The sequence below is a fragment of the Zootoca vivipara genome, chromosome 8, assembly GCF_965207765.1.
Source record: "Zootoca vivipara chromosome 8, rZooViv2.hap1.1, whole genome shotgun sequence".
Taxonomy (NCBI): Eukaryota; Metazoa; Chordata; class Lepidosauria; order Squamata; family Lacertidae; genus Zootoca; species Zootoca vivipara.
In genome coordinates this window covers 74998929-75026215 of record NC_142591.1, presented here as the reverse complement: position 1 = coordinate 75026215, position 27287 = coordinate 74998929, and the positions used below count along the sequence as shown (strand labels likewise).

General features: G+C 45.9%; 1 protein-coding gene across 2 annotated transcripts in view; it reads right to left on the bottom strand.

The window, feature by feature from the left end:
- The window catches only part of FER1L6 (fer-1 like family member 6), a 127694-nt gene that overhangs the window by 22818 nt on the left and 77589 nt on the right, over positions 1-27287 (bottom strand). For both annotated transcript variants that reach the window (XM_035125519.3, XM_035125518.3), the window contains exons 24-32: positions 26030-26191; positions 24633-24816; positions 23083-23282; positions 14433-14555; positions 8918-8957; positions 4139-4257; positions 3860-3991; positions 1895-2020; positions 278-405 (exon numbers count right to left, since the gene is read on the bottom strand). In XM_035125519.3, the coding sequence (XP_034981410.2) occupies positions 278-405; positions 1895-2020; positions 3860-3991; positions 4139-4257; positions 8918-8957; positions 14433-14555; positions 23083-23282; positions 24633-24816; positions 26030-26191 (1214 nt within the window). The remainder of the gene's footprint in view (positions 1-277; positions 406-1894; positions 2021-3859; positions 3992-4138; positions 4258-8917; positions 8958-14432; positions 14556-23082; positions 23283-24632; positions 24817-26029; positions 26192-27287) is intronic.

The window sequence follows — 27287 nt, the reverse complement described above, 5'->3', positions numbered from 1 at the left end:
GACGATGGTTGGTCAAGGTCATCGGTGCTATTGCATGGGGAGAGATGAAGCAACACAAAACTAATTTGGGGACGTGCCGGATGAACTTGAAAGCCGAATCATTTGCAATTAGACAATGTGACACAATTGTCAAGAATTTAATCAGTAATTTCACAAACATCTAAAGAGACATGCACCAATGTTTAACAAATGCACTTTGTCCTAAATAACGGGGGGAGAAATTGTCTGCAGCTAATTCACTCTATCCGGAACATCACGCAATTTAAAATAAACTCACCGTCCAAAAACTGGGTTCAGCTGCTTTGGAATATAATTGTCTCTGTCTTTAATTTCTGTTTTTCCCAACCTAAGCACAATATAAGGATCTGATTTGCCATCTGGATCAGCTGGACTAAGATTAAATGCCTATAATAAGAGGGGAAAAAAATAATACATCCCAAACTATATAACCAATCTAGAGTAAAAAAAGCACAAGTGACTCCATTATTTCATTTTTCTGAATTAATTTAGTTAAATCTTTCTCCACTGATCCTATTTTCCCCTAAGAAGACCAAACCATTCTATGATGATATAGATTATATATATAAAAAAACAATGACTGGTAGATAAAATATTACGTTAAATAGAAGATTCTTTATTCTGTTTGTAAACTATACTGTGCTTTGAAGAATTGTTATGTGAATCCTGAAATATGTTCCAGGGCAGGGGTAGTGGTGCTGTCAGGGGATTGTTGCGGCTACTCTCGAGTAAAGACGCTCCAGTCCGCTCTGTCTTTCAGAGTATTATTGTGCATATTATTTACAATGCAGAGCTATCAGAAAACATGACTGCCTAGTCCGATTCAGAATCCGGCAATGGCGACCGTCTGCTTTGGCGCTAGCAAAATAGCCTGGGCACCCCAAAACGCCTCCCCCTTGCCCTACGTCTGGGCGCTCGCCTCATTCCAGGCGCCGGAAGGAGCAGTGCCTCTGATTCCCCTTGCTGACCAGAGTGGCGCATAGGTTCTTGTATGTCGTGAGCCCTTCCTCCACCTTCTGCTCTCCCGAGCGTTGCCATGGCTCCGACGCCTCACTGAATTTTTTCTCCGTTCTGCTCCATCCCCCGTTCCCTCCTCCTGACCCACTGCTCGTGCTGTCACTGGGTGAAGTGCTGGTCAGGATAACTGGGGGGGGGGTCCCCTGTACTTATACTACTACTACTACTAATAATAATAATAATAATAATAATAATAATAATAATTTATTATTTATACCTCGCTCATCTGGCCGGGTTTCCCCAGCCACTCTGGGCGGCTTCCAACAAAATTAAAAGCTTCCCTAAACAGGGTTGCCTTGAGATGCCTTCTAAAGGTCTGGTAGTTGTTGTTCTCTTTGACCTCTGGTGGGAGGGCATTCCACAGGTCGGGTGCCACTACCGAGAAGGCCCTCTGCCTGGTTCCCTGTAACTTGGCTTCTCGTAGCGAGGGAACCGCCAGAAGGCCCTAGACTTATAGAATTGGAAGGGACCACGAGGGTCATCTTCTGGCCCAACCCCCTGCAATGCGGGAATCTTTTGCCCAACGTGGGGCTCGAACCCACAACCTTGAGACAAAGAGTCTCACGCTCTACAGACTGAGCTGTGCTCATACTATTATTATTTTTTGCAATAGTTTTATAGGGAAGTAAAATCAATAAATAATCCCAGACGATGCACTGCCCTGACCAAGGCTCCAGCCTACCTGCCATTTTGGCAGGTATCTAGAGTCTGGCCAATGCAGCACTTGGCTTCATTGAGCGTGTCATGGCTTGTCCCCACACCTGTCAGGTGCCGCCTGTTGTTTATGCCCTGCTGGGCTTCAGGGTCCAAGGCTTTGGCCCCAGACGCCGCACCTAACAGAACCATCAGTTATACTTACTGCGACAATGTATACTCTGATGAGAACTTTCACCGAGTGGTTGGGCGGGATGCCCTGCAGGATCCTCGGCTGGCCTCCGTCTCCTGGGCAGCCGTCTTCTGGACTTTTGTATATGCAGAAACAGCCCTGTTAATACACAGCATGGATAGAGATCATTCCTAGTGCCAAACCTAAATCAGCAGAGGCAGACATAATGCCATGCTTGCAGTGGTGTGTTTTTTAAACACATGCATTCAACACTTATCTAAAAAAGAAAAAAGATCACATGCTATTACAGTGATACCTTGGTTCTCAAATGCCTTGGTACTCAAACAACTTGGAACCCAAACACTGCAAACCTGGAATCTGAAGAAGTGTGCATGCACACGAAAGCTCATACCAAAATAAAAACTTAGTTAGTCTTTAAGGTGCTGCTGGAAGGAATTTTTTTATTTTGTTTCGACTGCAAACCTGGAAATAAGTGTTCCTGTTTGCGAACTTTTTTCAGAAGCCGAACGTGCTCCATTTTGAGCATTACGCTTCTGATTTGAGTGCCACGCTTCCGTTTTGAGTGCCACAGTTCTGTTTTGAGTGTTACGCTGAGGTCCGTCTGTTTTTGTTATTTATTTTGTGTTTTTGTTTTTGCGGCTCTTTGTTTGTTTTTGTGACTGTGTGGAACCCAGTTCAGCTACTGATTGATTGTGTGACTGCAGTACATTGTTTATTGCTTTCATTTTATGGATCAATGGTCTCGTTAGATAGTAAAATTCATGTTAAATTGCTGTTTTAGGGGTTGTTTTTAGAAGTCTGGAACGGAATAATCTGTTTTGCATTACTTTCTACGGGAAAACGTGCCTTGGTTTTGGAACACTTTGGTTTTGGAATGGACTTCCAGAACGGATTAAGTTTGAGAACCACGGTACCACTGTACTCCCAAGAGTTGTTGGGAGATCCCTATTCCTCTCCCAGAACTACCATTTCCAGACTTCCCTGAGAGGAGAGATGGTTGGTTAAACACATCTGGAAATTGTGGCTCTGTGAGGGAAATAGGGGTTGCTTAACATCCTTAACAAACTAAAGCTCCCAGGATTCTTTGGGTGGTAAGCTATGACTGTTTAAAGTGCCATAATGGTGTTTTAAATGTATTGTGGCCTGAATACATCGCCACAGTTTGGTTCTTTTGGGGTTGACAGATTATGGTGTAATAAGAATCTTAATTTTTAACATTTCAATTAAGTGATCTAAAGACAACAGCCCGAGGGTTGTTCTGAAATTGGGAATAACTCTATTTTCATGAGTTAATTGAATTTATGATAGAGGTACTGAAAGCTCGTCCTCTTTTTAGATTTAGAACAAGACACCCCGTGGTTTTTCAATCAATGAAGAATCACAGGTTCTGCCCACCCCCCCAAAATGTGTCAAGTTTGGGTAATCTACTACCGGTATGTATGCCATACTCTATGCCAGGGGTCCCCAAACTACGGCCCCCGGGCCGGATGCGGCCCAATCGGCCTTCCAATCCGGCCCGCGACGACCCCCGCCGCCCGCTGCCGCCGCCCGCTCTCACGGCGCGCGGCGCAGCGACAATCAAAAAAATCGGCAAAAAATCGCCGAAAATCCTTTGTGCGCATGCGTACAGGCCTCTCCCGACCCGGAAGAGGTCATTTCTGGTGCACTTCCGGGTCGGGGGAGGCCCATACGCATGCGCACAAGCGATTTTCGGCTATTTTTTTCCGCCCGTGTGCGTGTGCGCATGCGCACGGGCGCGCACTCCCCCGCCCTCCGGCCCGCTGCGCGCGCACTCCCCTGCCGTCCGGCCCACCGCGCGGGCGGCGCGGCGGGCACCGGCCCACCGCTCGGTAAGTCTGGGGACCCCTGCTCTATGCACTGCTCCACAAATGCTAGCAAACTTAAATATTACCAAGTAAAAATGAATTTCTGTGCAACATGGATTTCTTTCTTTCCACACGGTACTTTTCACAATACCTTAAACTTCCCTATGATCCTGTCCTCATAGTCGCTGTGATCTTCATCAGTGGACTTGCCTCGGAAGAGTTCAAACGTTTTCACCCAGTCTTCAAAGTTGTTAAATTCACTCTCCAAATCTCCATCGTAGATCTTTGGAAGAGATCGACCAACAATCAGCATTTCACAATTGAGAAAACGGAGCAGTTTCAGAATAAAAATTTATGTAAAATGAGCAGGAGCAGGAAACTGGGAAAAACTGGGAAAATAACCCGAATTCCAAATATGAATGAACTCTACCTCCAGGGTTGCTAGATTTGGAGGGGCCTCCTTCACTTTCTTCTTGAGCAACTTGTCTTTTTTCTTTCTGTCTGGCTCGTCTTCAATGCTCAGTGCTACGTGGCCAGAGGTCTGTTTCGCTACAGAGATTAAATGGAACAGGTTTTGCTTTGTTTTGTTTACCATTACAAATGACTGCATCGAAAGATGAACCTCAAGACTGCCACCACTTTGGAGCTTCAAGTGCATTTGCAGCTGAAGCACAAGCCTATTTTTTGTTTATTTTAGCAAATAAATAGTAGCAGCAATGCTATGATGATAGAACTAAGGTTGGAAGAGGATGTCTTTCCTGTGAACTGTAACAACTGAATTTCCACTCTTTTTTAAAAAGAATAATGTTATCGGCTGCATGCATGCCTTACATTTAAAAATCACATTTTCCCCACCCCAAAGAAGCCTGGGAACCATAGTTTGCCCCTCACAGAGCTACAGTTCCCAGCGTCCTTAACAAAGTACATGTCGGGCTTCGGGGAATCGGCTTCCTCCTCCATGGCAGTAAACAAAAGATCAAATGAAAGGAACGTCTTACCAGTTAGAATCTTTAATAATTACAGTGAGAACACAAAAAAAAGTCTTCCAGAAATGGCGGTGCTCCCAATTAAGTGTCACACCCCCTTCCGTCCCTATTAATCTATGTCACTCCTATGTCTTGTAATCTGATTTTGTACCCTCTGTGCTTTCTGTTCTGCCACTTTCTGAGCTCTCCGTGACTTTGGAGAAGGGGGATGAATGCTGTCTAGAGACTGTGAATCTGTTAACCCTCTCTTTTCCAGTCTTTCTTCTCCTAGCTGTTCCCCATCCAGTATTTTCCAGTTTCTGCCTTCTGAACTTTGTCCCTCTGCAAACCACTGTTCCAAATCTATACTGTCCTCCTGCTCCTGAGAAGATTCAGGATCCGGATTAGGAGCAGGGGGAGGGGGAGGCTCCCACCATTCCTCCTCAGTGCAGCCCACCTCAGCACAGTCCCTGACACTACAGCTCCCAGGATTATTGGGGATGATGGTGGATGTGCTTTGAATCAATGGCATGATGAGGGCAAAAGAGGAGAGCGCAAAATATGGGCTGAAGCTCAACATCCAAAAAACTAAGATCATGGCCATTGGTCCCATCACCTTCTGGCAAATAGAAGGGGAAGAAATGGAGCCAGTGAGAGATTTTACTTTCTTGGGTTCCATGATCACTGCAGATGTTGACAGCAGTCATAAAATTAAAAGACGCCTGCTTCTTGGGAGAAAAGCAATGACAAACCTAGACAGCATCTTAAAAAGCAGAGACATCACCTTGCCGACAAAGGTCCGTATAGTTAAAGCTATGGTTTTCCCAGTAGTGATGTATGGAAGTGAGAGCTGGACCATAAAGAAGGCTGATCCCCGAAGAATTGATGCTTTTGAATTGTGGTGCTGGAGGAGACTCTTGAGAGTCCCATGGACTGCTAGAAGATCAAACCTATCCATTCTGAAGGAAATCAGCCCTGAGTGCTCACTGGAAGGACAGATCCTGAAGCTGAGGCTCCAATACTTTGGTTACCTCATGAGGAGAGAAGACTCCTTGGAAAAGACCCTGATGTTGGGAAAGATGGAGGGCACAAGGAGAAGGGGACAACAGAGGATGTGATGGTTGGACAGTGTTCTCGAAGCTACCAACATGAGTTTGACCAAACTGTGGGAGGCAGTGGAAGATAGGAGTGCCTGACGTGCTCTGGTCCATGGGGTCACGAAGAGTCAGACATGACTTAACGACGAAACAACCACAAAAATCCTATCCTATCTCTTACATAGGTTTCCCAGTTAACTCCCATTCAAGCTACTAGTCAGGTCCCCCCATTTCTTTAGCTTCAGCAGATCAGGTTCTCACTGGAGCAATGATGATCACATCCTATAAATTCTCCCTATTTGTTTCCCTATTTTTTTTAATTTATAAACTATTTTTATTTAACAAGATTGAATAAGTTGCTTACACAAGATATACACAAGATTACAGAATCAGGTGTAAAAAGAAGAAGAAAGCTTAAAACTTTTCAAAATAAAGCCCAGCAGTTTGAAAATATAAATTATAAAACAAAATTGCATATTAAAATACATGTCAAATTTGCTTAAAAATGAAAAGGTTTTCAGCAAGCACCAAAAACAGTACACTGAAGGTGTCTGCCAGATATCAAGGAGCAGGGAGTTCCATATTGTTGGTGGCGTCACTATTAATTATATCAATATGATTTTTTATCCACTGTGCCAACTTCAGGCTTAGCAAATTAATTCCCATCCCTTGGCACCAGTATCGAGATTTTTATGATGCAACATCAGATTAGTTGGCAACAACCCTGCATCAGACTAAAGTAGCATTTCAGAGGTCTACCTGTAGGGTCCACACCAGTGTAAAATGCCTATGTGCCTCAATTGTACTTTCCTATTATTATTTTTAAATTTTTAGAAAATGTAGGTGGGATCCTTTATCCTAATTCCCACCCACCAGGTTCATCAGAACGGAAGGGGAAAAAACTGCATCCCACTAGCAGCTGAACGGAAGAATTCTCTTTAAGATGACAGGCAAAGTTATTTTGGACACGGATGCAGCAATCAGAGGGGAAAAGGACTCGTGGTAGCTTGCCGGCCTATCAAGATGCTGCAATCATGCAGAGACACAAATTGCCTCCATAATTAGATTTCTGGCAAGCTCTGCTACACCAGTGAGTTCATGATTGAAATTCCATTCACCTGCAGTTCTTGGGCCAGCAACAAATTAGGTCAAATCTACGCCGTACTGATGGTGTTAAGTTTAAAAACAGGCAAACAAATAATTAAGGGTCAGAAACATTTATAAAAGACAGGGTGTGCCAAGAGATTAGTTGCCAGATCTCCAGCAAAGCCTACCCTGAAATATATTGGCTTTATTTGACTCTTTGTGTATCTGTGCTTAGAGCCAAGCTAGATGTCTCAACAACAGCATGAATTGTTATAAAAACAGCAGCCAAGGGGGGCCTCAGCAGAATTGGAACCACAGGAGGTGAACAAACTAGAATCATAGAGCTGAAAGGGATCTAAGGGTCATCTAGTCCAACCCCTACAATTCAGGAATGTCAGCAAAAGCATCCATGACAGATGGCCATTCAACCTTTGCTTTAAAACCTCCAAGGAAGGAGACCCACAGTGGGTGAGACGGTATGCACATGGTAAAAGGTAAAAGGGTGCAGGTGGCATTGTGGTCTAAACCACTGAGCCTCTTGGGCTTGCCAATAAGGTCGGCGGTTCAAATCCCCGCGACAGGGTGAGTGTCGGGTCAGCCGGGGGCAGGAATGATCCACAGGCATAATGCAGGAACGAATCCAGCCTGTCTCTCCCATCAGTGTTCAGCGTGCAGCTCTAGGGAGTTCCAATAGCCCTTTTTCGGCGATTTATTACGACAAATGTCGTGGAGCACATATCCAGAGTCCAGCAGAGATAAAACGCAGATGGAGCGGGGCTGAGGTTGTGTACTAAAAGCTACTTTATTAAGCGTAAGGCAGAACAAAAGAAAACATGTCTCCTCTCGCTGAGAGAAGTCTGAAGAAAGAAAAAACAAACGGAAGCAGAATACAGCAAACCTCCGCTCCCATGATTCCAACAATCTTTGCTGGAATGCATAACACAGGCATGTGACCTGCACAGTGAGAGGAATAGAAACCTAACAGTGAACTCCCGTTGCTCTGTCCCAGCTCCTGCCAACCTAGCAGCTCAAAAGCATACCAGTGCAAGTAGATAAAAAGGTACCACTGAGGCAGGAAGGTAAGCAGCATTTCTGTGCGCTCTGGTTTCCGTCACGGTGTTCTGTTGCACCTGAAGCGGTTTAGTCATGCTGGCCACATGACCTGAAAAGATGTCTGTGGCAGAGGAGGAGGAAGCCGCTAGAGGAGGGTGCTCGGGCGCCTGGGGCGGTGCGCCCAGGGGCGGTGCCAGCTGCCTATAGGGGCGGGGTGCACCATGGGGCCTCCGGAGTCTGCCTGCCTCCTCCCACCCAGCCGCCCTACAGCTGGGGGGGAGGCAGCGGGTGGACGATTTGGGGAGGAGAGACGCGTGGCTCAGGTGCGCTGCAGGCCCCACAGTGAGTGCTGCCTGGCATTTTGTCACCCCCCCCCTCAGTGGTGACACCCGGGGCGACCTGCCCACACCACACCCCCTTCTTCTGCCCCTGGTCTGTGGACAAACGCCAGCTCCCTCAGCCTGAAAGCGAGATGAGCACCGCAACCCCATAGTCTCACCTCCTTTACCTTTTACATTTTACCTTACACACAAGGTGAAAACATGCGCAAGACACCAGGTTTGTCTGGGTTACATTGCACAAAACACCAGACTGATCTGTAAAGTGCACATAATGGCTCAGACCAGCTGTTGCCACAAGCAGAACTCTGAACTCTGCTCCCACTAAGTGAAGGGAAGGAGGCGATTTTTCATTATTCTTCTCCCGCCCACCAGCTGCCAGTGCGGGATGAAAATGTGCTCTGAACAGTTGCCAGATCCTCTGGCACAGTGGGGAGGTGGTACGGAAAACTGCAGGAGTTAGGAGGATATCAGCAAAAATGGGCTCTTCCCCTTCGTAGCTGGAGCCTCTACTGGACCGAAAGCTTTTCTGCATACAGAAAGAGCCCTTTTGTTCCCACAAGGGATGCTTAGTATCTGGGCCATTCGCAAACAGTAAGATGAAATCAAACTGGGCAGCTTTCATCATGAACCAAGAAAGAGAAACAAAAATGCAAATGTAGATACTCACCGTTTCCTGGCCTTCCTTCATTGAAATCGAGCACTTTTGCCTTTCAAAATAAATTAAGAGGTGTTTTTTTAAAAAACAACAACAGGTAGGCAGAAACTTGCATAAATGGAACAATAAAGAGCAAGCCACTTTAATATCTCGACTCTTGTTAAGTAGAAGTCAATTTGCTTCCCTCCTTTTAAGAAGAGAAAGATTGCACCCCTCATTTCCATGTTCCAGATTTTTGTTTTTTTAAATTTCCCCCTGGAGATTCATAGTTAGTGATGCTGAAATATACTCGGAGTCGAGAGTGAATTTCATGCTCTTTATTCAGCTCATATTCATCAAGGAGAAGAAGAGAAGACGAATGGCTCTTTTCCCAAAACCATCTGCTTATATACATTATTTACACAATGGGCCTTGCGTGATTGGCTACTTCAGGGCTACACCTGTGGGCCAATTATATTGTGGATTGACTTCTGCCTGCAGCCTGATTGGCTGCTCCTACAGGCCAATCAGGTAGCAGATTCACTTCTGCCAGCCGCCTGATTGGCTGCTCCAGCAGGCCAATCAGGTTGCGGATTCACTTCCACCTGGAGTTGGATTGGGTAGCTCCCGCTGATTCTGAATCCTATTGTTCTAGGATTCAGCTCAGTACATAACACCCCTCCCCTCTAAGTTCCAGTCCTGCCCGGGAAGTTGCATTCGTAGTCCCCAAGGTCTGCTGGCCGCCTCCGTGTGCGTTGTGGCCTGGGGTGTTCCTTGGTCAGGGGTTCTGGTTCTGGCTCGTGTTCCGAGGCTGCTGGCTGTGCCGGGGCTGTCTGGTCTGGCGCCACTGAACCACTAGGTTGTGACTCTGGTTCCGGTGTCCTTCCAGCCTCGGGGCGCCCCTCTGTGCCTACTGCTTCTGCTTCCCCTGCCCACCCCTCTCGCTCTACAGGCCTCACTGCCCTGCTGTCCCCTTGGGACCCCTCTGTCCCGCTCTCCTCCTGGGTTCCTCCTGGGAATCGTCGCCGTAGCTGGTCGCAGTGGCGGCGCCAACATTGCCCCCCTTCCGTTAGTACCTCGTACGACACGGGACCGGTCACCTTGGTGACTGTGGCGGGTACCCATGCTGGGCCTGCCCCAAAATTCTTTGCATACACTGGGTCCTGGGCCACAAATGTCCGGGGGTTCCTGCCTTTCCCCACCACTACCTCATCCTGAGCTCTGTCGGGGTGAAGTCGGTCCAGTCTAGTTGCAAGGCGCCGGCCCATGAGTAGTTCAGCTGGGCTCCGGCCCGTCGTTGTGCTTGGGGTGCTGTGCTGTGCTAGAAGAAATGCGGCAAGGCGGTATTCCCAGTCCCCTTGTGTTATGCGGCGGAGGCTGTCCTTGGTGGTCCGCACCATGCGCTCCGCTTGGCCATTGGTGGCAGGGTGGAATGGTGCTGAGCGGATGTGGCGGATGGCGTTCTGCGCTGTGAAGGTCTGGAACTCCTCTGACGTGAATGCGGTTCCATTGTCCGAGACGAGGGTGTCAGGGAGCCCGTGGGTTGCAAACAGCTTACGTAGTACCCGGATGGCTGGCGCCGTAGAAGTGGACGGTACCAGTGCGACCTCCAGCCATTTGGTGTAGGAATCCACCACTATGAAGAATGTTTTTCCCTGGAAGGGGCCAGCGAAGTCCACGTGCAAGCGTGACCATGGATGTCGGGCGGACTCCCAGGGCTGGACTGGGGCCCTTGGGGGATCCGGGCGGGATTCTTGGCAGGTCTGGCAGTGTTGGACCCAGGCCTCTATCTCTCTGTCAATCCCCGGCCACCACACATAACTCCTGGCAAGGGCCTTCATCCTCACTACCCCTGGGTGTGTCTCGTGTAGGGCTGTGAGGACCCTTTTGCGGAGGGGCTGGGGAACAACGACCCTGCTTCCCCATAACAGGCACCCCTTGTGGGCCGACAGTTCATGTTTGCGGTTTGTGTAGCCAGCGAATTCTGGCCCGGGGCTGCTGCTGGGCCATCCTCGCCACACCCAGTCCAGGACCCGGGAGATGACCCTATCTTTTGTGGAATGGTGCGCAACTTCTTGTGCCTGAATGGGTCGGTCGGGAAGCAGCTCCAGGGTCATAACCTCTTGCGCAGGCGCTGGGTCGGGGCCTGTTTCTGGTAGTGGTAGCCTGCTGAGTGCGTCTGCGTGGCCCATCGCCTTCCCAGGGCGGTGGATTAGTGCATACTGGTAGCCGGCAAGGAAAATTGACCACCTGAGGACACGTGGAGACAACACTTGGGGGGTCTGCTTCTCGGGGGCAAACAGGCCAAGCAACGGCTTGTGGTCAGTCACTATGGTAAAGGGCCGCCCGTACAAGAAATCATGGAATTTTTTTACGCCCTTCACGATTGCCAGACCCTCCTTGTCAATCTGTGAGTAGTTTCGTTCGGCTGCAGCAAGCGTCTGGGAGAAGTATGCCACCGGCACCTCTCTTCCATCCGGGAGTTGGTGTCCCAGGACAGCGCCGATGCCATAGGGAGAGGCGTCGCATGCCAGCACCACTGGCAGCCTCTCGTCGAAGTGTGCCAAGACCGAGTTCGAGACGAGCAAGTCCTTGACTGCCTGGAATGCGGCCCTTTGTCGCTGGCCCCACACCCAAGGGGCCCTTTTATCTAGGAGTCTGTGTAGGGGCTCCGCTACCGCTGCCTTATGGGGAAGGAAGGCATGGTAAAAGTTCAATAGTCCCAAGAATGACTGAAGTTCGGGCTTGCTCTTGGGCGCTGGGGCCTCACAAATGGCCCGTACCTTGTCACCGGTTGGATGGACCCCTTCTGCGTCCACCTTAAATCCCAGAAAGTCCACCTGCGGCACTCCCAGTAAACACTTTTCCCGCTTCACCTTGAGGCCCGCCGTCTGGAAACGGTACAGGACGGAGCGGAGGCGGTCCTCAAATTCCTCTGGTGTGGGCCCGGCGATCAGTACATCATCGAAGAAGGGGGTGACGCCAGGAATCCCTTTAAGGAGAGAGTCCATTAGATTCTGGAATATGCCTGGTGCCACGCTAACGCCAAATTGCAGCCGCTTTACTCTGAATGCCCCTCTGTGCGTCACAATCGTCTGAGCCTCTGCTGTGGCTTCGTCCACAGGCAACTGTTGATACGCTTGGGCCAAGTCCAGTTTGCCAAAGATTTTTGACCCAGCCAGGGTGGCGAGGACATGGCTGACCACTGGCACTGGGTATGCATGGGCCGTGAGAGCCTTGTTTATGGTGCATTTGTAGTCTGCACAGATGCGGACCGAACCGTTAGGCTTGACGGGTGTGACAATTGGAGTTTCCCAGGGGGCGTTGGGCACCGGCTCCAGCACTCCTTGCTCCACGAGCCGGTCCAATTCCTCGTCTATGCGGGGTTTCAGGGCGAACGGGACCCGGCGGGCCTTGTGCCTGATGGGTCGTACAGCGGGGTCTAGCTGTAGGGCAATGGGGGGTCCTGTATATCGTCCCAATGCCCCATCGAAAACCCCTGGAAACTCTTTGCATATGGCGTCCACGTCCACTTGTAAGCTAGTGCGGTTCACCCCGGTAACGGCTAGCCCCAGAGGTCCAAACCATGCCAGTCCCAGTAAGCTAACGTAGGGGCCCTTAACTACCAGCAAGTCCAATTGTTGCTTTCGCCCTCGATATTGCACCCTGAAGGTCCCCACCCCCATTGTAGGGACCTTACGTTTCTGGAAGTCCCGGAGGGTGAATGGGGCCGGCCTTAGTTTGGGACCCCCATTAGGGCACAGTTCCCTTAATGTTCGGGCCGAGATTATGGATAGAGTTGAACCCGTGTCCAGCTCCATGCGGCATGGGGCTCCCTCTATCTGTACCTCTATATAAATTTTCTCTGTGCTGGGATGGGGCAACTGGAATACCTGGTAGTCCGTGATCTCCGTCGAGTTGCCTTGGTGCATGGTGCCGTGTGACCTGGGGCTCCTGGATCGGTCATCTGATGCTTGTCGACGGGTGAGTCGAGCCCGACACACCCGGGCGATGTGTCCCAATTTTCTGCACTGCCTGCACTCTGTGTTGCGGAAACGACAGGTCCTCCTCTCGTGGTTCTCCCCGCAGCTTGCACAGTTCCCTCCTTCTCGTCGAGGCTGCTGTGGTGTGTGTGCTGCTTGAGTGCGCCGCTGTACTCGGTGTACTTCCTCCCTGTCAGATTCGGATTCGTCGGTGAGGTCTTCGTGGTAGACCCTCGGTTGGGATGGCGGGGCCGGTCGTGCCTCTTGCGTTGACCTCTCGGCGGCTTCGGTTGCCAGGGCTTCCTCCAGAGCAATCTGGAACGTGAGGTCTTTTTTGGCGTAGAGGCGTCGTTGCAACATCTCGTCCCTCAGGCCACCGACGAGGCGGTCACGAAGCATGTTCTCCAACTCTGAGAAGTTGCATAACCGGGCGGCTTGGCGGAGGGAGGTCACAAACCCAGTTATGGTTTCCCCTGGGGCTTGCCGCTTTGCGTAGAAGGCATTTCGGCAAGCTACCACCGAGGGCTGTGGTGAAAAGTGCTCCTTCAGCCGTTCCATTATTGTTTTGTAAGAGACGGTAGCGACATCTCTAGGTGCAAGGAGAGCCCGGGCGATTTCAAACGTCTCCTCTCCACAGACGCTGAAGAATGTCGCCCTCTTCATGGCATCGTTGGTGACTTCTTTCGCTTGCAGGAGGAAGTTGAAACGGGCGGCGTACCCTTCCCAGTCTCCTGATGCTGGTTTGAATGGCAAGAAGCTGCTGTCGGTTGCCATTCTGGGTTCCTTGGGTCCTGGAGCTGAAGCCTGGATGCACGGTGCGATGCAGCGGTGCAGCAGGTGGCGGTGCTGCGGTGCAGTGCGTGGTGGCGGTCAGCTCAGCAGGATCCCATCCTCGTCGCCAGTGAAATATACTCGGAGTCGAGAGTGAATTTCATGCTCTTTATTCAGCTCATATTCATCAAGGAGAAGAAGAGAAGACGAATGGCTCTTTTCCCAAAACCATCTGCTTATATACATTATTTACACAATGGGCCTTGCGTGATTGGCTACTTCAGGGCTACACCTGTGGGCCAATTATATTGTGGATTGACTTCTGCCTGCAGCCTGATTGGCTGCTCCTACAGGCCAATCAGGTAGCAGATTCACTTCTGCCAGCCGCCTGATTGGCTGCTCCAGCAGGCCAATCAGGTTGCGGATTCACTTCCACCTGGAGTTGGATTGGGTAGCTCCCGCTGATTCTGAATCCTATTGTTCTAGGATTCAGCTCAGTACATAACAGATGCTGAAACACTCTCAATGCAAAAAGTAAAAGAATCCCGTGGCACACCAATGGCTATTAACAGGTTTAGTGTGGCCTATTTTGTTGGCCACAGACAGTTTCATCCAGCCCATGAAGTGCTGTCTTCAGTGGTTAGATACATTTATGTGTGCCTGTGTGCACTAATGTACATACATGCATGCTTAGCACACAGGCCAAAGCATCATGACTTGTGAGACATACATTCTGGGGGGGGGGGATGCATTCAACACCATACTTTAGACGAGTCACAAACTGTACTCCCTACCTTTTGTCCTTTTTGTACAGAGGCGTAATACTTTGACCACCAATCAATAACATTTTCAGCCGATTCATCAGCTATGGTCCTCTTTTTCCTCTTGGTGGAGCGTCGAGTTGATTTCCTTGAGCCCTGGAAAGGGGGGGGGGGAGTTGGAGTTACAAAGATGGCAGAAGGAGAGAATGGACCTGCAGATCCATTTCAGCCTGAGGATAAATGGTGGCGTTGGAGAGACAGCTACTTGACCATATCTGAATCAAAAGATCAAGCACAGATGTTTCCATGCACAATGCTTTGGGTCCACATGGATTGAACACTTCGGTAATGAAAAGCTCGTTGAGGAGGTGCTCCCTTCACAATGTTGTTCTAGGACAACTGGTCCTACTGCCACCTGAAGATCAGAGACTGACCATCTCTGGTTTACAAAGGTGACAGTAAGCTATTGTTATTCAGTTCAAAGTATTTAGGTTAATGCTGCAAGTTTTTCAGAGCTGGAACAGGGTGGCTTAGACAATGGTGGAGTCTCCCTTGTTACAGGCATCAGGGGAATACTCTAGTACAGACACCCCCAGACTTCGGCCTTCCAGATGTTTTGGACTACAATTCCCAGCTTCCGGTTTGCCGCGGCCATCATAGCAGAAGCGCGAGACAACCCTCCGGGGGGTCTCGAGCGTTGCGGAGCTTTTTTAAGGGGTTTCGCGAAGGCTACGCGAGCCCCGGTACTTCAGGGGGTTGCCCTGAAAGGAGGTGTACCCGGCAGTGTCCTGGAAGCTCTCCTGCGCTCTGGGTCGTGACTTTAAAACCTAGAAAACGGGATCGGAGCTGTGGACACGGAGGGGAGGTAATGCAAGCCCTGCAACGCGAAGCCTCAAGCTTCAGAAGAAAGCGGTAAGCTTCCTGATCTGAAGTTGAACCGAATTAAGAAGCTATAGAGGGAATAACGAGCTGAGAATTTGGATCATTTAATTCGGAAAAGGCTGGGATGTAAAGAGGGAGTCCATCCCAGCAGCGGGGAGGAAAATGGCGTTCGGCGTTACAATGTGGAAAGAGAATGAAAAGAGATACAGTATCCGCTCAGCGAACGTTATACTAAGTCCCCAGTAACTTTGTATTTTTACACAAAGCTCTGGGGCAAAATAGACTGCAGAGATAGAATTTGCCGGATCCAAGGGTGAGAAAGAATTTCCGTCAGCCCTACCTGCGTTCTATGGGTTGGGGAGGCAGGCACTCTGCTTCTTTGCATTCCTCCATTTTGAACTGATTTGTGTGCAGCGCATCTAATACGAACTTAATCAGGCAGCTAGGTACGAGCCCTTTTTGTGGACCTTCTTTTTTTTTTTGAGCACCGTGAAGGCGATAGCTACCCCCTCCCTTGAAAAAGGAGGCTCCCCTCAAATTGGCGGTCAGCGGAGACGCGGGGACACGTTTTCTCCTCTCCATTATTATCGGAAGAGCTGAATTGCGGAGCCTTCATCGCAACAGCCTTACTACCCTTTAGAACGCCTTAACCGGAGTGTTTTATCGCCCACCTGGGAGGACTATCGACCCTGATGCAGATTTGAATTACGTCTTTTTCCTCCCCCCATTTCTTTGTCTGACTGGAGGGGTGAGTGGAAATATCTCCATTTTGTGGGACAGCACAGCCTAGCTCCATTTTGTTTAATGCTCTGCGGACCTTGGATGACGACGCGTGGCTGAAACTGAAAGTGAAACTTCTTTGCTTCTCTGTTTCTGGAGCCAAATACAGGAAGCTACTGGTTCAGCAGTACAACTAACTGTGTTACCTTTCTAGTGCCAGGCTGATACTTAAAATCACTGCACCGAACTTCCAAAGCAGTCTACCTGGTCAACAACATTAATATTATTTTTTCTTTATTGCATTGTATAAAAATATTCTGATGCAAAGTATATATTACTGAACTAATTACTCCCATTTACCCTCAAATATCCACCCACTGGTATTCTAAGCTAAGCCTATTAATCTACCCCATATTACCCCCCATATTACCCCCCCCACATACCAAATACCTGTCTACCTCCCCCCTCCCCCTCCCCTTTTTTTCTCTTCTTCTTTCTTATTTTCTTTTTCGGTTTTTTTTCCTCTCCCCCCCTATTTTCTTCTTCTTCTTCTTCCTTTTTTTCTCCCTCTTTTTTTTATTTTTTTATTTTTTTTAAATACAGGTGCACAGAATGGCGGGAACGGCAAAGAAAGGAGCTTCAGGATCTACAGAAAGACGTCTATCAAGACAGGAAAATGGAAAAGAAGGGAGAGAAATAAAGGATTACGACAACTTAATGACAGAAATTAGAAAGGAATTTAAACAAAATGAGTTATACATTGACAAAAAGTTGACCGAAGTACAAGAAGCGCTTGACAAAAAGTTTGAGGGGCTAGTAGGAGAAGTCAAAGACCTTTCTGTTAGATCTAAGACGATGGAAGATTCATTAAAGAAAACTCAGAAAGATCTCAAAGATACAAAGAAAGAAACCGAGAAAATGAAAGAAGACCTACTAGATATCAGTAAACTCCAGGAAGATTTGTTGGATAATATTGCCCTGCTAGAAATGAGACAAAAACAATTAAACTTGAAATTTAGAGGGATACCGGAAGAGGCCCATGAAGATATCAGAGCAAAGCTAGTAAATAATCTGGCGATGTGGCTTGACCTGAAAGAGGAGGAGGTTGACTGCACTATAGGAAACACTTTCAGGATTAAGGTCAAGTCAGCAAAAGCAAAAGCAAAAAAACTGCCGGGCGACTGCTTAGTCATGTTCAATTCAATGGACATGAAAAATAAAATCTTAAGAATGAGTTTTACCAACAGTCTACGTATCGATGGAAAGACAATCATCATCTTTAAAGAAATCCCGGCAAGGTTCTTGAAAAAAAGAGAAGTTTATAAAGAACTAGCGGGACTCCTGAACAAGAACGGCATCCCCTACCGTTGGGAATACCCCCAGGGAATTATCTTTTATTACAAGAGCAAACGTTTCATGCTGATGAACCCACACGATTTAGATAAATTTGCTAGAAAATATTATAAATTCCTGGGGAAACCAGAGCAAACAAATCCAACCTCAGAGCAAGACGAGATAAAGGAGGGATCAGACAAAGAAGACGAAGACGCAGAACAACATCAAGAAGAGGAACAACCGGAAAGTGACAAAGAGCCTTAATTGCTAACTAGACAAAGTTTTTTTAAACCTTTTTTTACCAAAATGATCTTGAAAGTTCTATCCTGGAATGTAAATGGTCTTAACGACAAAAAGAAACGAAATAAAATTGAACATATTTTGAAAAAACAAAATCTTGATCTAATTTGTCTACAAGAAACCCATATCGCTAAAAAACATAATCGAATTTTGATAAATAAAAGATTGGGAAATGAATTTGTGGCCTCAGATGTAACTAAAAAGCAGGGGGTTGTTATGTATATCAAGGAGAAGTATGAAGCCAAAACATTATTTAAAGACGAGAAGGGGAGGATTCTGATTGTTCAAATTAAGGTTCAAGGAGAAAAGATAGTAGTGGTTGGGATACATGCGCCTAACGACAAGAAAGCGGAATTCTACACAAAACTAAAAGAGATACTTATGGAATACCTGGATACCAAACTTATCCTTATGGGAGATTGCAACGGAGTCGTCATGCCGGATTTAGACAGATCAACGAAAAGGAAAGATAAAGCAGAGGGTAAATTACCGAAATCCTTTTTCGAATTAGTAGATATGCTGGGATTAACAGACATTTGGCGATTCAAAAACCCAACCACCAAACAATTTACGTTCTTCTCAGAACCGAATCAAAGTTCGGGAAGAATTGATTACATTTGGATCTCAAATGAACTGATCCCTAGAATATCAAAATCAGACATTCTCCCAAGAACCTTTTCAGACCATAATTCGGTGTATGTGGAGCTTAAATTAAAAGACAAATCTAATTTTAGGTGGCGAATGAATGAAACCCTCTTCAATGATAGCCAAATTGTAGAAGGAGCCAAAGAGACAATTAATGATTACCTCAAATGGAATTTAAACAAAGAAACACCCATTGATATTGTCTGGGATGCCAGCAAAGCCGTTATGCGGGGGTATATGATACAGAAAAACAGCCACAAAATAAAGGAAAGGGGAGAAAAGAGAGAGGAAATTCTGAGGCAGTTGATGGAAAATGAAAAATTGTTAATCATAAAGCCAAAAGATGAAGATATAAAACAGAATATTAGGAGGTTACAGACACAATTCTCAATGCTGGTAAATCAAGAAGTAGAATGGAAAATTAAATGGATGAGACAAAAAATTTTTGAATTAGCAAACAAATCAGGCAAATTATTAGCATGGCAAATTAAGATGCGGCAGAAGCAAAATTTAATTAACAAGATAAAAGAGGAGGGAGAAGAAATAGATGACCCCAAGGAGATAAGAAAGGTATTCCAGAGATTTTATAAAGGATTATATAGGAAGGAAAGAGAAGACAAAACTAAAATTGAGAATTATATTAAACAACATAGTCTACAGCCGATACCTTCAGAAAGGAGAGAGTTTCTAAATAGAGTAATAACAGTTGAGGAAACCGAGAAAGCGATAAAGAGGATGAAAGCGGGCAAAGCACCAGGCCCGGACGGCATCACTGCCAAGTATTATAAAATGTTATCCGGACAGTTGGCACCAGTACTATGCAAAGTTATGAATAACATCTTAGAACGTGGCATTATACCAAACACCTGGAAAGAAGCTTACGTTACATTGATCCCGAAAAAAGACACTGACCCTTTAAATGTCAAAAATTACAGACCCATATCCCTCTTAAACAACGACTATAAAATCTTTGCAGACATTTTGTCGCAAAGATTGAAAGAGGTTTTGAACACAATTATCCACACAGATCAGGCAGGCTTCTTGCCAGGTCGCCAGATGAGAAATAACATCAGAAATATTGTAAATATCATTGATTATTTAGAAGTCCGAAACGAAAAACAGGCGGCGCTCATGTTTGTCGACGCCGAGAAGGCGTTCGACAACGTCTCTTGGTATTTCATGCTTAAAAATCTAGAGAAACTGGGCGTGGGGGTCACTTTTCTAAGAGGCATCAATGCAATATATACCGAGCAAAAAGCCAAACTGGTGATAAATAATAACCTGACAGACACATTTGACATCTCTAAGGGCACTAGGCAAGGTTGCCCATTATCACCTTTGTTATTTATAACGATACTTGAAGTCCTAAATAACCAGTTAAGAGAATCGTCGCAAGTGAAGGGGGTCAAGGTCGGGAAGAAGGAATTCAAGCTCAAGGCTTTTGCAGACGATCTGGCTCTAACAGTCGAACATCCAGAGGAAAGTCTGCCGGAAGCACTTAAAATTATAGAAGAATTCGGAAGGGTGGCGGGATTCAAAATTAATAAGATAAAGACGAAAGTATTGGTGAAAAATATGAGAAGAGAAGAAATTGAACAATTGGAAAAGATGATTGGAATTGAGGTAACGAAAAGAGTAAAATATTTAGGAATCTGGCTGTCCACCAAAAATATCAATCTATTCGAAGATAATTATGATAACATTTGGAAGGAAATTAAAAAAGATTTGGAAAAATGGCGAAATTTAAAACTCTCTTTTATGGGAAGAATCGCTGCAATAAAAATGAATGTTCTCCCTAGATTTTTATTTCTCTTTCAAAATATACCAATAATTAAAGGAATTGGTCGATTTAAAGAGTGGCAGAAAATGTTATCAAGATTCGTTTGGGTGGGAAAGAAACCGAGAATCAAAATGAAAATTCTAGTGGACAAGAAAGAGAGGGGAGGATTTGCGATGCCGGAGCTGAGACTTTATTACGAGGCATCTTGCCTCTGCTGGCTTAAGGACTGGATCCTACTAGAAAATACGGACATCCTTGATCTGGAAGGGTATCCTAACAGGTTCGGCTGGCATGCTTACCTATGCCAGGGGAAAGTCAAAGCACACAGAGGTTTCTTGCACCACATCTTCAGAGGCCCAATCTACGAGGTGTGGGAAAGGAACAAAGCCTTGCTTGAGAAAAAAACACCTTGGTGGGTAGCGCCGGCTAATGTGTTGGCAATTCAGAAAATTAACATGGATAAAAAGGGGTTAACATATGAGGAAATAGTGACTAAATCCAAAGAAGGATTCAAATTGAAGACATATGAACAAATAAAGGACAGGCTGGCAGGATGGATACAATATCACCAAATCAATGATTTGTTTATGAAGGATAGGAAGAATTTGGGCTTTGAAGAAAAGAAATCTAAATTTCAAATTGAACTTTTGGGAAGCAACCAAAAAATGTTGTCTAAAATGTATAACCTACTGCTAGATTGGCACACAATGGACGAGGCAGTGAAGGAATCAATGATAAAATGGGCAATTGATATTGGGCATAATATAGAAATGGAGGCATGGGAAAAACTGTGGCAGGAAAATTTAAAATTTACTGCCTGTACAGCCTTAAAGGAAAACGTTATGAAGATGACCTATCGCTGGTACTTAACCCCGGTCAAATTAGCCAAAATGTACAGACTGCATAATAAGGCTTGTTGGAAATGTAAAACAGCTAACGGAGAATTTTTTCATATGTGGTGGGGGTGTCCTAAGATAAAAAACTTTTGGGAAGCGGTTTATAATGAACTCAAAAAGATACTTAGGTACACCTTCAAGAAAAAACCTGAAGCCTTTTTATTGGGGCTGTTAGATAACGAAATTAAAAAAATTGACCAGCGATTTTTCTTGTATGCCACAGTGGCCGCGAGGCTACTAATCGCCCAAAAATGGAAGTTAGAAGAGGTACCCCAGATTACGGAATGGCAAACGAAGCTATTAGACTTGATGGAAATGGCTAAGCTAACCTATAGAATAAGGGATCAGGGTGACGTGAAATTCCATAGAGAATGGAGTAAGTTTGTAGAATATGCAAGAAAGAACTATAATGGAATGAAAACGTTGGCGGTAATGAGTTAAATTCTTCATTGTTGATTATCAAGAATAGTTGAAATACGCGAGAAGTGAGAACTAATATACCTGTTGGTGGGGGGGGGGAAGTCCGAGCTGGAGACAGCTATGTATTGTTTGGACTAATATGTAATGTATAAGTTGCTGAAAATGGAAAATCAATAAAAAATTTATTGGTTAAAAAAAAAGATGTTTTGGACTACAATTCCCATCATCCCTGACCACTGGTCCCCTGACCTTGTAGGCCAAAACATCTGGAGGGCCGCAGTTTGGGGATGCCTGCTCTAGTACTAGAGTTTCTGCTAGGGTTGCCAGACTCAATAGAGGACAGGACTTCTGTGGCTTTAATTGCCCTGCTCTCTTTTGAGTCTGGCAACCTTAAAGAGAAACCAGCGGACCCTTTGTTTAATTTCGAAGAAGAAGAAGAAGAAGAAAGAAGAAGAAAGAAGAAGAAGAACTTTGGATTTGATATCCCGCTTTATCACTACCCGAAGGAGTCTCAAAGCAGGTAACAATCTCCTTTCCCCTCCTCCCCCACAACAGACACTCTGTGAGGTGAGTGGGGCTGAGAGACTTCAAAGAAGTGTGACTAGCCCAAGGTCACCCAGCAGCTGCATGTGGAGGAGCAGAGACGCGAGCCCAGTTCCCCAGATTACGAGTCTACCGCTCTTAACCACTACACCACACTGGCTCCAAGCAAAGGGTCTGCTGGTTTCTCTTTAAGGTATCCAGACTCAAAAGAGAGCAGGGCAATTAAAGGCACAGAAGTCCTGTCCTCTATTGAGTCTGGCAACCCTAGTTTCTGCATGAGCAGGGAGATGGACTAGATTTGATTTGATTTAATCTTTCTATTCTGCTTTTCAGCAGCAAATGATGTTCTCAAAGCGGCTCACAATAATCACAAAAGCATTAAAAAAAACCACCATTACACTCACTATACTATTAAGCAGCATCGCATATATATAAATAAATCAAACAACAACATATTCATCAAAATGATTAATACAATTCAATAAAGTCACAGTAATGTCATAGATGACCTCTCAGAAACAGCTCCACGGTTTTGTGAATTATCCCCTGCTATAACTGGGCCCCTGTGTGCAGATTCATTATACTAAGACCTAGTGGGAGATGTTGCCTTGCTGAATGAATATGAAATAGCATATTTTCTCTTTTGTGGTCCAGACTCCTTTCCCTAGTTACAGGCTCCGGTTGCTTCTTAATGTTGAGAAGGAGAGCTGCAGTTGGTACTGCCTTTGAGTCCTAGTCATGGCCATTCATTAATATGCAACGCAATATTAACAGAGTACACTGGTGCCTCGACTTAAGAATTTCTGAAGGCACCGTTCTGAAGGCACCTTCGTAGGTTGAAAAATTCGCAAGTAGAAAAGCACCATTGGAAACGCGATTTCCCATAGGAATGCATTGGAAACAGAAAAATTCGTAAGTCGAAGCAACCCCATCTAAAAATTCGTAAGTCAAAAAAACCCTATCTAAAACCGCCGCGGTTTCCATTTGGATATCGAGAAATTCGTAAGTGTGCGGCCATTTGCCCCATTCGTAAGTCGAAAAATTCGGTTGTCGAGTCGTTAGTAAGTTGAGGTACCACTGTATTAGTTCAATCAATACGGAAGAAAATGTACTATCCCAGAGCTCCAGGATGAAGCCAGCCAGCTACTGCAATGCTACCTACTTTTTGCTTCTCGTCCTTTGCAGGTGCCGAGGTAGGAGGAGAAGCCGGTTTCAGTGAAGGTGCTGGCAGAGGCGATGGAGCCGATGGCTCTGGCTCTGGCACGGCAAACACTGGCTCACCATGTTCCACGTCAATATAGACATGATCTGCTGAAGACTCTCCAGGCTGAGGTGACTGAAGTTGTGCTGGAGCGGGTGAAGCTGGAAACCAGAAACACTCGTTATTGTGGTGGCTCACCCAGTGGGCTCTCTCTCAGCAAGCTGTGGGCCTTCTCAAAGCTGCATTATATTGAGAATCAGACACTGTACTAGAGAAAAATGGAGGACCCACTCTATCAATTGCTACCAGTTATAATGGATGTGTTCTGTCTCCTCTTGTCAGAGGCAGTATGCCTCTCAATGCTCAGGCCCAGCTTGTGGGCTTCCTATAGGCTTCTGGTTGGCCACTGTGAGAAGACGGATGAGATGAGTCTTTGGCCTGATCCAGCCATGCTCTTCTTCTGCTCTTCTGTCAAGATCTTTCAGCGCTGCCTGACAGGGCTGTTTGATGTTTTATTATGTTTATTATTATTATTATTATTATTATTATTAATTATTTATAACCCGCCCATCTGGCTGGGTTTCCCCCGCCACTCTGGGCAGCTTCCGACAAATACCAAAATACATTAAAATATCACAGATTAAAAACTTCCCTAAACAGGGTTGCCTTTGGTAAGCTGCCCAGAGTGGCTGGGGAAACCCAGCCAGATGGGTGGGGAATAATAATAATAATAATAATAATAATAATAATAATAATAATAATAATAACAATAATAGAAGAAGAAGAAGAAGAAGAAGAAGAAGAAGAAGAAGAAATCCCAAGGATTAAACCTGAGAGTTTATGCCTGCATAGCAAGGGGCGTTTTAATGCTTTGTAGGATTCAATAAATGTCAATGATAATGAGTGTGAAAAGGCTGCTGAAGAATTATGGGAGATATCAATGAAAGAAATTTCTTGGCTCACACACAGTGATAGTGAGGGGCTCTGCAGTGGCTCTCCATTTGTGGAATGCTCCACAAAATTCCATTTGTGGAATAATAATAATGATTATTATACACCTTTAAGCACCAGGCGAAAACGTTCCTGTTCATCCAGGCCTTTGGCTGATTAACATTCTAAGGCCCGTTTATATGTGTTTGTGGGAGGAAGGCTATTGTTTCGTTTTGCGCTTGTTCTTACGATGTATTTTGTGTTTTCATTTTGTATTTTTATTCTGTGAACCGCCTTGAGATCTTCGGATGACGGGTAGTATACAAACTGAATAAATAAAATCAAAATCCTATGGTGGACCACAACCAATTACTGTACCCATTATTGCCAGGCTATATCGATCGCCTTTGGTCTATAACTTGATTCCCCCCCCCATCCCCCAGCAATAAACTAAGCTATAAAACCATGCAGATGTTTTCTATGCGAGCTTGCTCATATCATATTTAAGACTCATATAAATATAAACTCATTCACTCATATGAATAGAAGCCCCTTGGACGCAAACGCTCAATGCTTCTTACCTTTGTCGATTTCCACAATGTTGGACTCTTTTGCTGGTGGGGCAGGCAGTTCTTTAGGCTTATACAGAAACTGCTTCAGGCAATTGATGGTGTGGGTTCCAACCAAAGTGCTGCGTCCAAAGGCTCTCCAGTCAACTACACAGATGCTAAGAGGTGGGTGCAGCAGTTCGTTCTCAGGCAGCTCCTAGCAGAGGAGAAAGGACAAGATCCAATAATAATCCATTCTTTGTCTTCTGATATGGTGGTTACCAGAATTTACTCACTGGCCCCATTGATAATTTTGTTTTAATCCTAGATGTAGCAGCTATCTAATGTAGAGAAATACACTATAATCCCCTGGAACTTTGGCTTCGCTAACTGAATTGAGGTGTTGTTGTTTCAAATTTCATGGAAATTTGGCCTCTTCAGGATCTTTCAAATTGACGAAAATTTGTGTGTTGTGCCTCGAGAAATTCCACTTACCTGTAGATGTTTCTTTTTATATATTCTTCACACAGGGCTCCCAATGACCTCCCATCCTCACCTGTTTAGCTTTAGCAAAGCTGTCATCTTAAATGTTTCTAGAGTATTCTTGTTCCTGTTGCACCCAAGGAACGCCATATTTTGCTCTTTGCAAAATCTAGCGGGATAACTCTGATTTGATCTATTAATTCACAAGCCCCATTGAAGAAAGGGCCCGCCACCTCTTGGTAACTCCCAAATGTCTGCAAGCAATTTACAATAAGAACAAATCCTTATAAAAATTCACCAGCATGTTAGTGCAGGTTACTCCTAATAAAGACATTTTTGGATGCCGTTTTGACGAATATGCACATTTTTGCAAGCCAGAATATGCACATTTTTGCAAGCAATCTGCCCTTGTATAGTATAATGTATTTTGGATGTTGCTTTCACTAATATATGCACAGCTTTCCTGCACACTTCCCCCAATACACACATTTTTTGTGCATATTGTTTGGTTTGAGAACTCTATCGTGAAACTTGGAGATGTGCAAACTTAAAAGGATAGCTGCGTTTTGGTTCTTCTATATGCTTAAGAAATGCAAATTAGGCAGTTTCTTATTGAAATGTAAACTTACATTTCTCACTCATCCCTAGGATGAATATATGAGACCCCCCCCCCAGTTTATCCTCACAAGAACCCATTGAGAAAGCTTTAAGTTTAGAGGTGATGATTGGTCCTAAGTCAGCCTGTGGGCTGCGCTAAAATTGGAACCACCATCTCCCCAGCCCCAATTCTGAAGAAGAAGAAAAAACCAGCACCTTCTTTAACTGCATCCTGGCTGGCTCTTAACTATCCCATGGGTTATCCCCAAACTTTACTCTGCTGCTTGTTTTTTTTGGGGGGGGAGAGAAGAAAGGGGGAGTCGGAGCAGCAGCAAGTTAAACATACTTACCACTTCAAACCAGTCTGCCTGAATATTGAAATTTGGATTGTTTTTGTAGCTCTGGATGACACATGATTTCACCCCTTTGCTGGCACATTCAATGAGAACTTGTGGGCGATCCACAGAAAGGAGCTGCACTTTCTTCAGTTCACGGAGACCCCAGAAGAGAACCTTCAACGGGGGTAAGAAAAGCACTTAGCAGGTGCACAATTCATTTCTGTACAAATACTTGCAATTGCAACAATCCTGCAAGGTAGGCCAGGTTATCGTCCTCTGTATTTCAGATGTGGGGATAGAAGGGATGAGGCTCACAAAACGGTGACTGGCCTTATACTGGTCTGATTCGGCCTAAGGCAGCTTTCTGTGTTCTAGGCTCGCCTGTTCTGCATTGTTCTCTTCAGACGTTCACCCTGAACACACAGGAGCAAGACATGTGCTCCCAACATTTCCACATGCAGCAGCCTGCACCCTCCACTCCTGACCTTCACATATTTATTGCAAAGGTCTGGATCAAGCAGGGCAGGGTTTAAGTGCATTCAGCTGCACCACCAAGCTGTCCTAATCACAGGGAAATTTCTGGTTACATTCATGCCTTCCCACAGTGCAAAAAGGTTACGTAGGGTGGAGCGGTCATGCCCAGTGTCAGAAGAGAGCCAGCAGTAAATCACACAAACTAAGTGGAGTTAACTCTTTATTAGAAAGCAAAGAAACCAGGATCAGCACAGGAGTGTCATGCCTAATGAGCACAGCAGCTCTTTTTGGGTCAGTCTTGTCCCTGTGAAGCAGTTGCTGAAACTGGTCCCTGCCTCCCCTCATCTGCTTAAATGTCCTACTCTTCAGGGTTCGCCCCAAGCAATCTGAGACTGCGCTGGCATGCCTGCCTTTGCTCCTCCCGCTTCGTTCCTCTTCTGGGAGATGGGGGGGAGGGGAGCTTGTTGCAGCAGGATGGGGAGACATCTCTGTCTCTTTACCAGCCTGACCCATCTCTGCCTCTTGGCCTCCTTTCTCCCCTGCTTTAGCTTCTGCCTCTGGTTCTGGACCTCTCTCTGCCACAGACTCTCCCCGCACACTAAGCCCTGTTACCTCTTCAGCTTCCGACACCTCCTCCTCCCAGTCTTCTGTCTCTGACCACTCATCGTCAACCCACCACCAATCCCTGGGCTCTGAGCCTCCTTCCTTTGGGAGTTCCCCAGTTGGTTCTTCCCACCATTCTTCCCACCAATCAGTCCCAGCAGGTATGGGGTTGGAGTACCGTATTTTTCGCTCC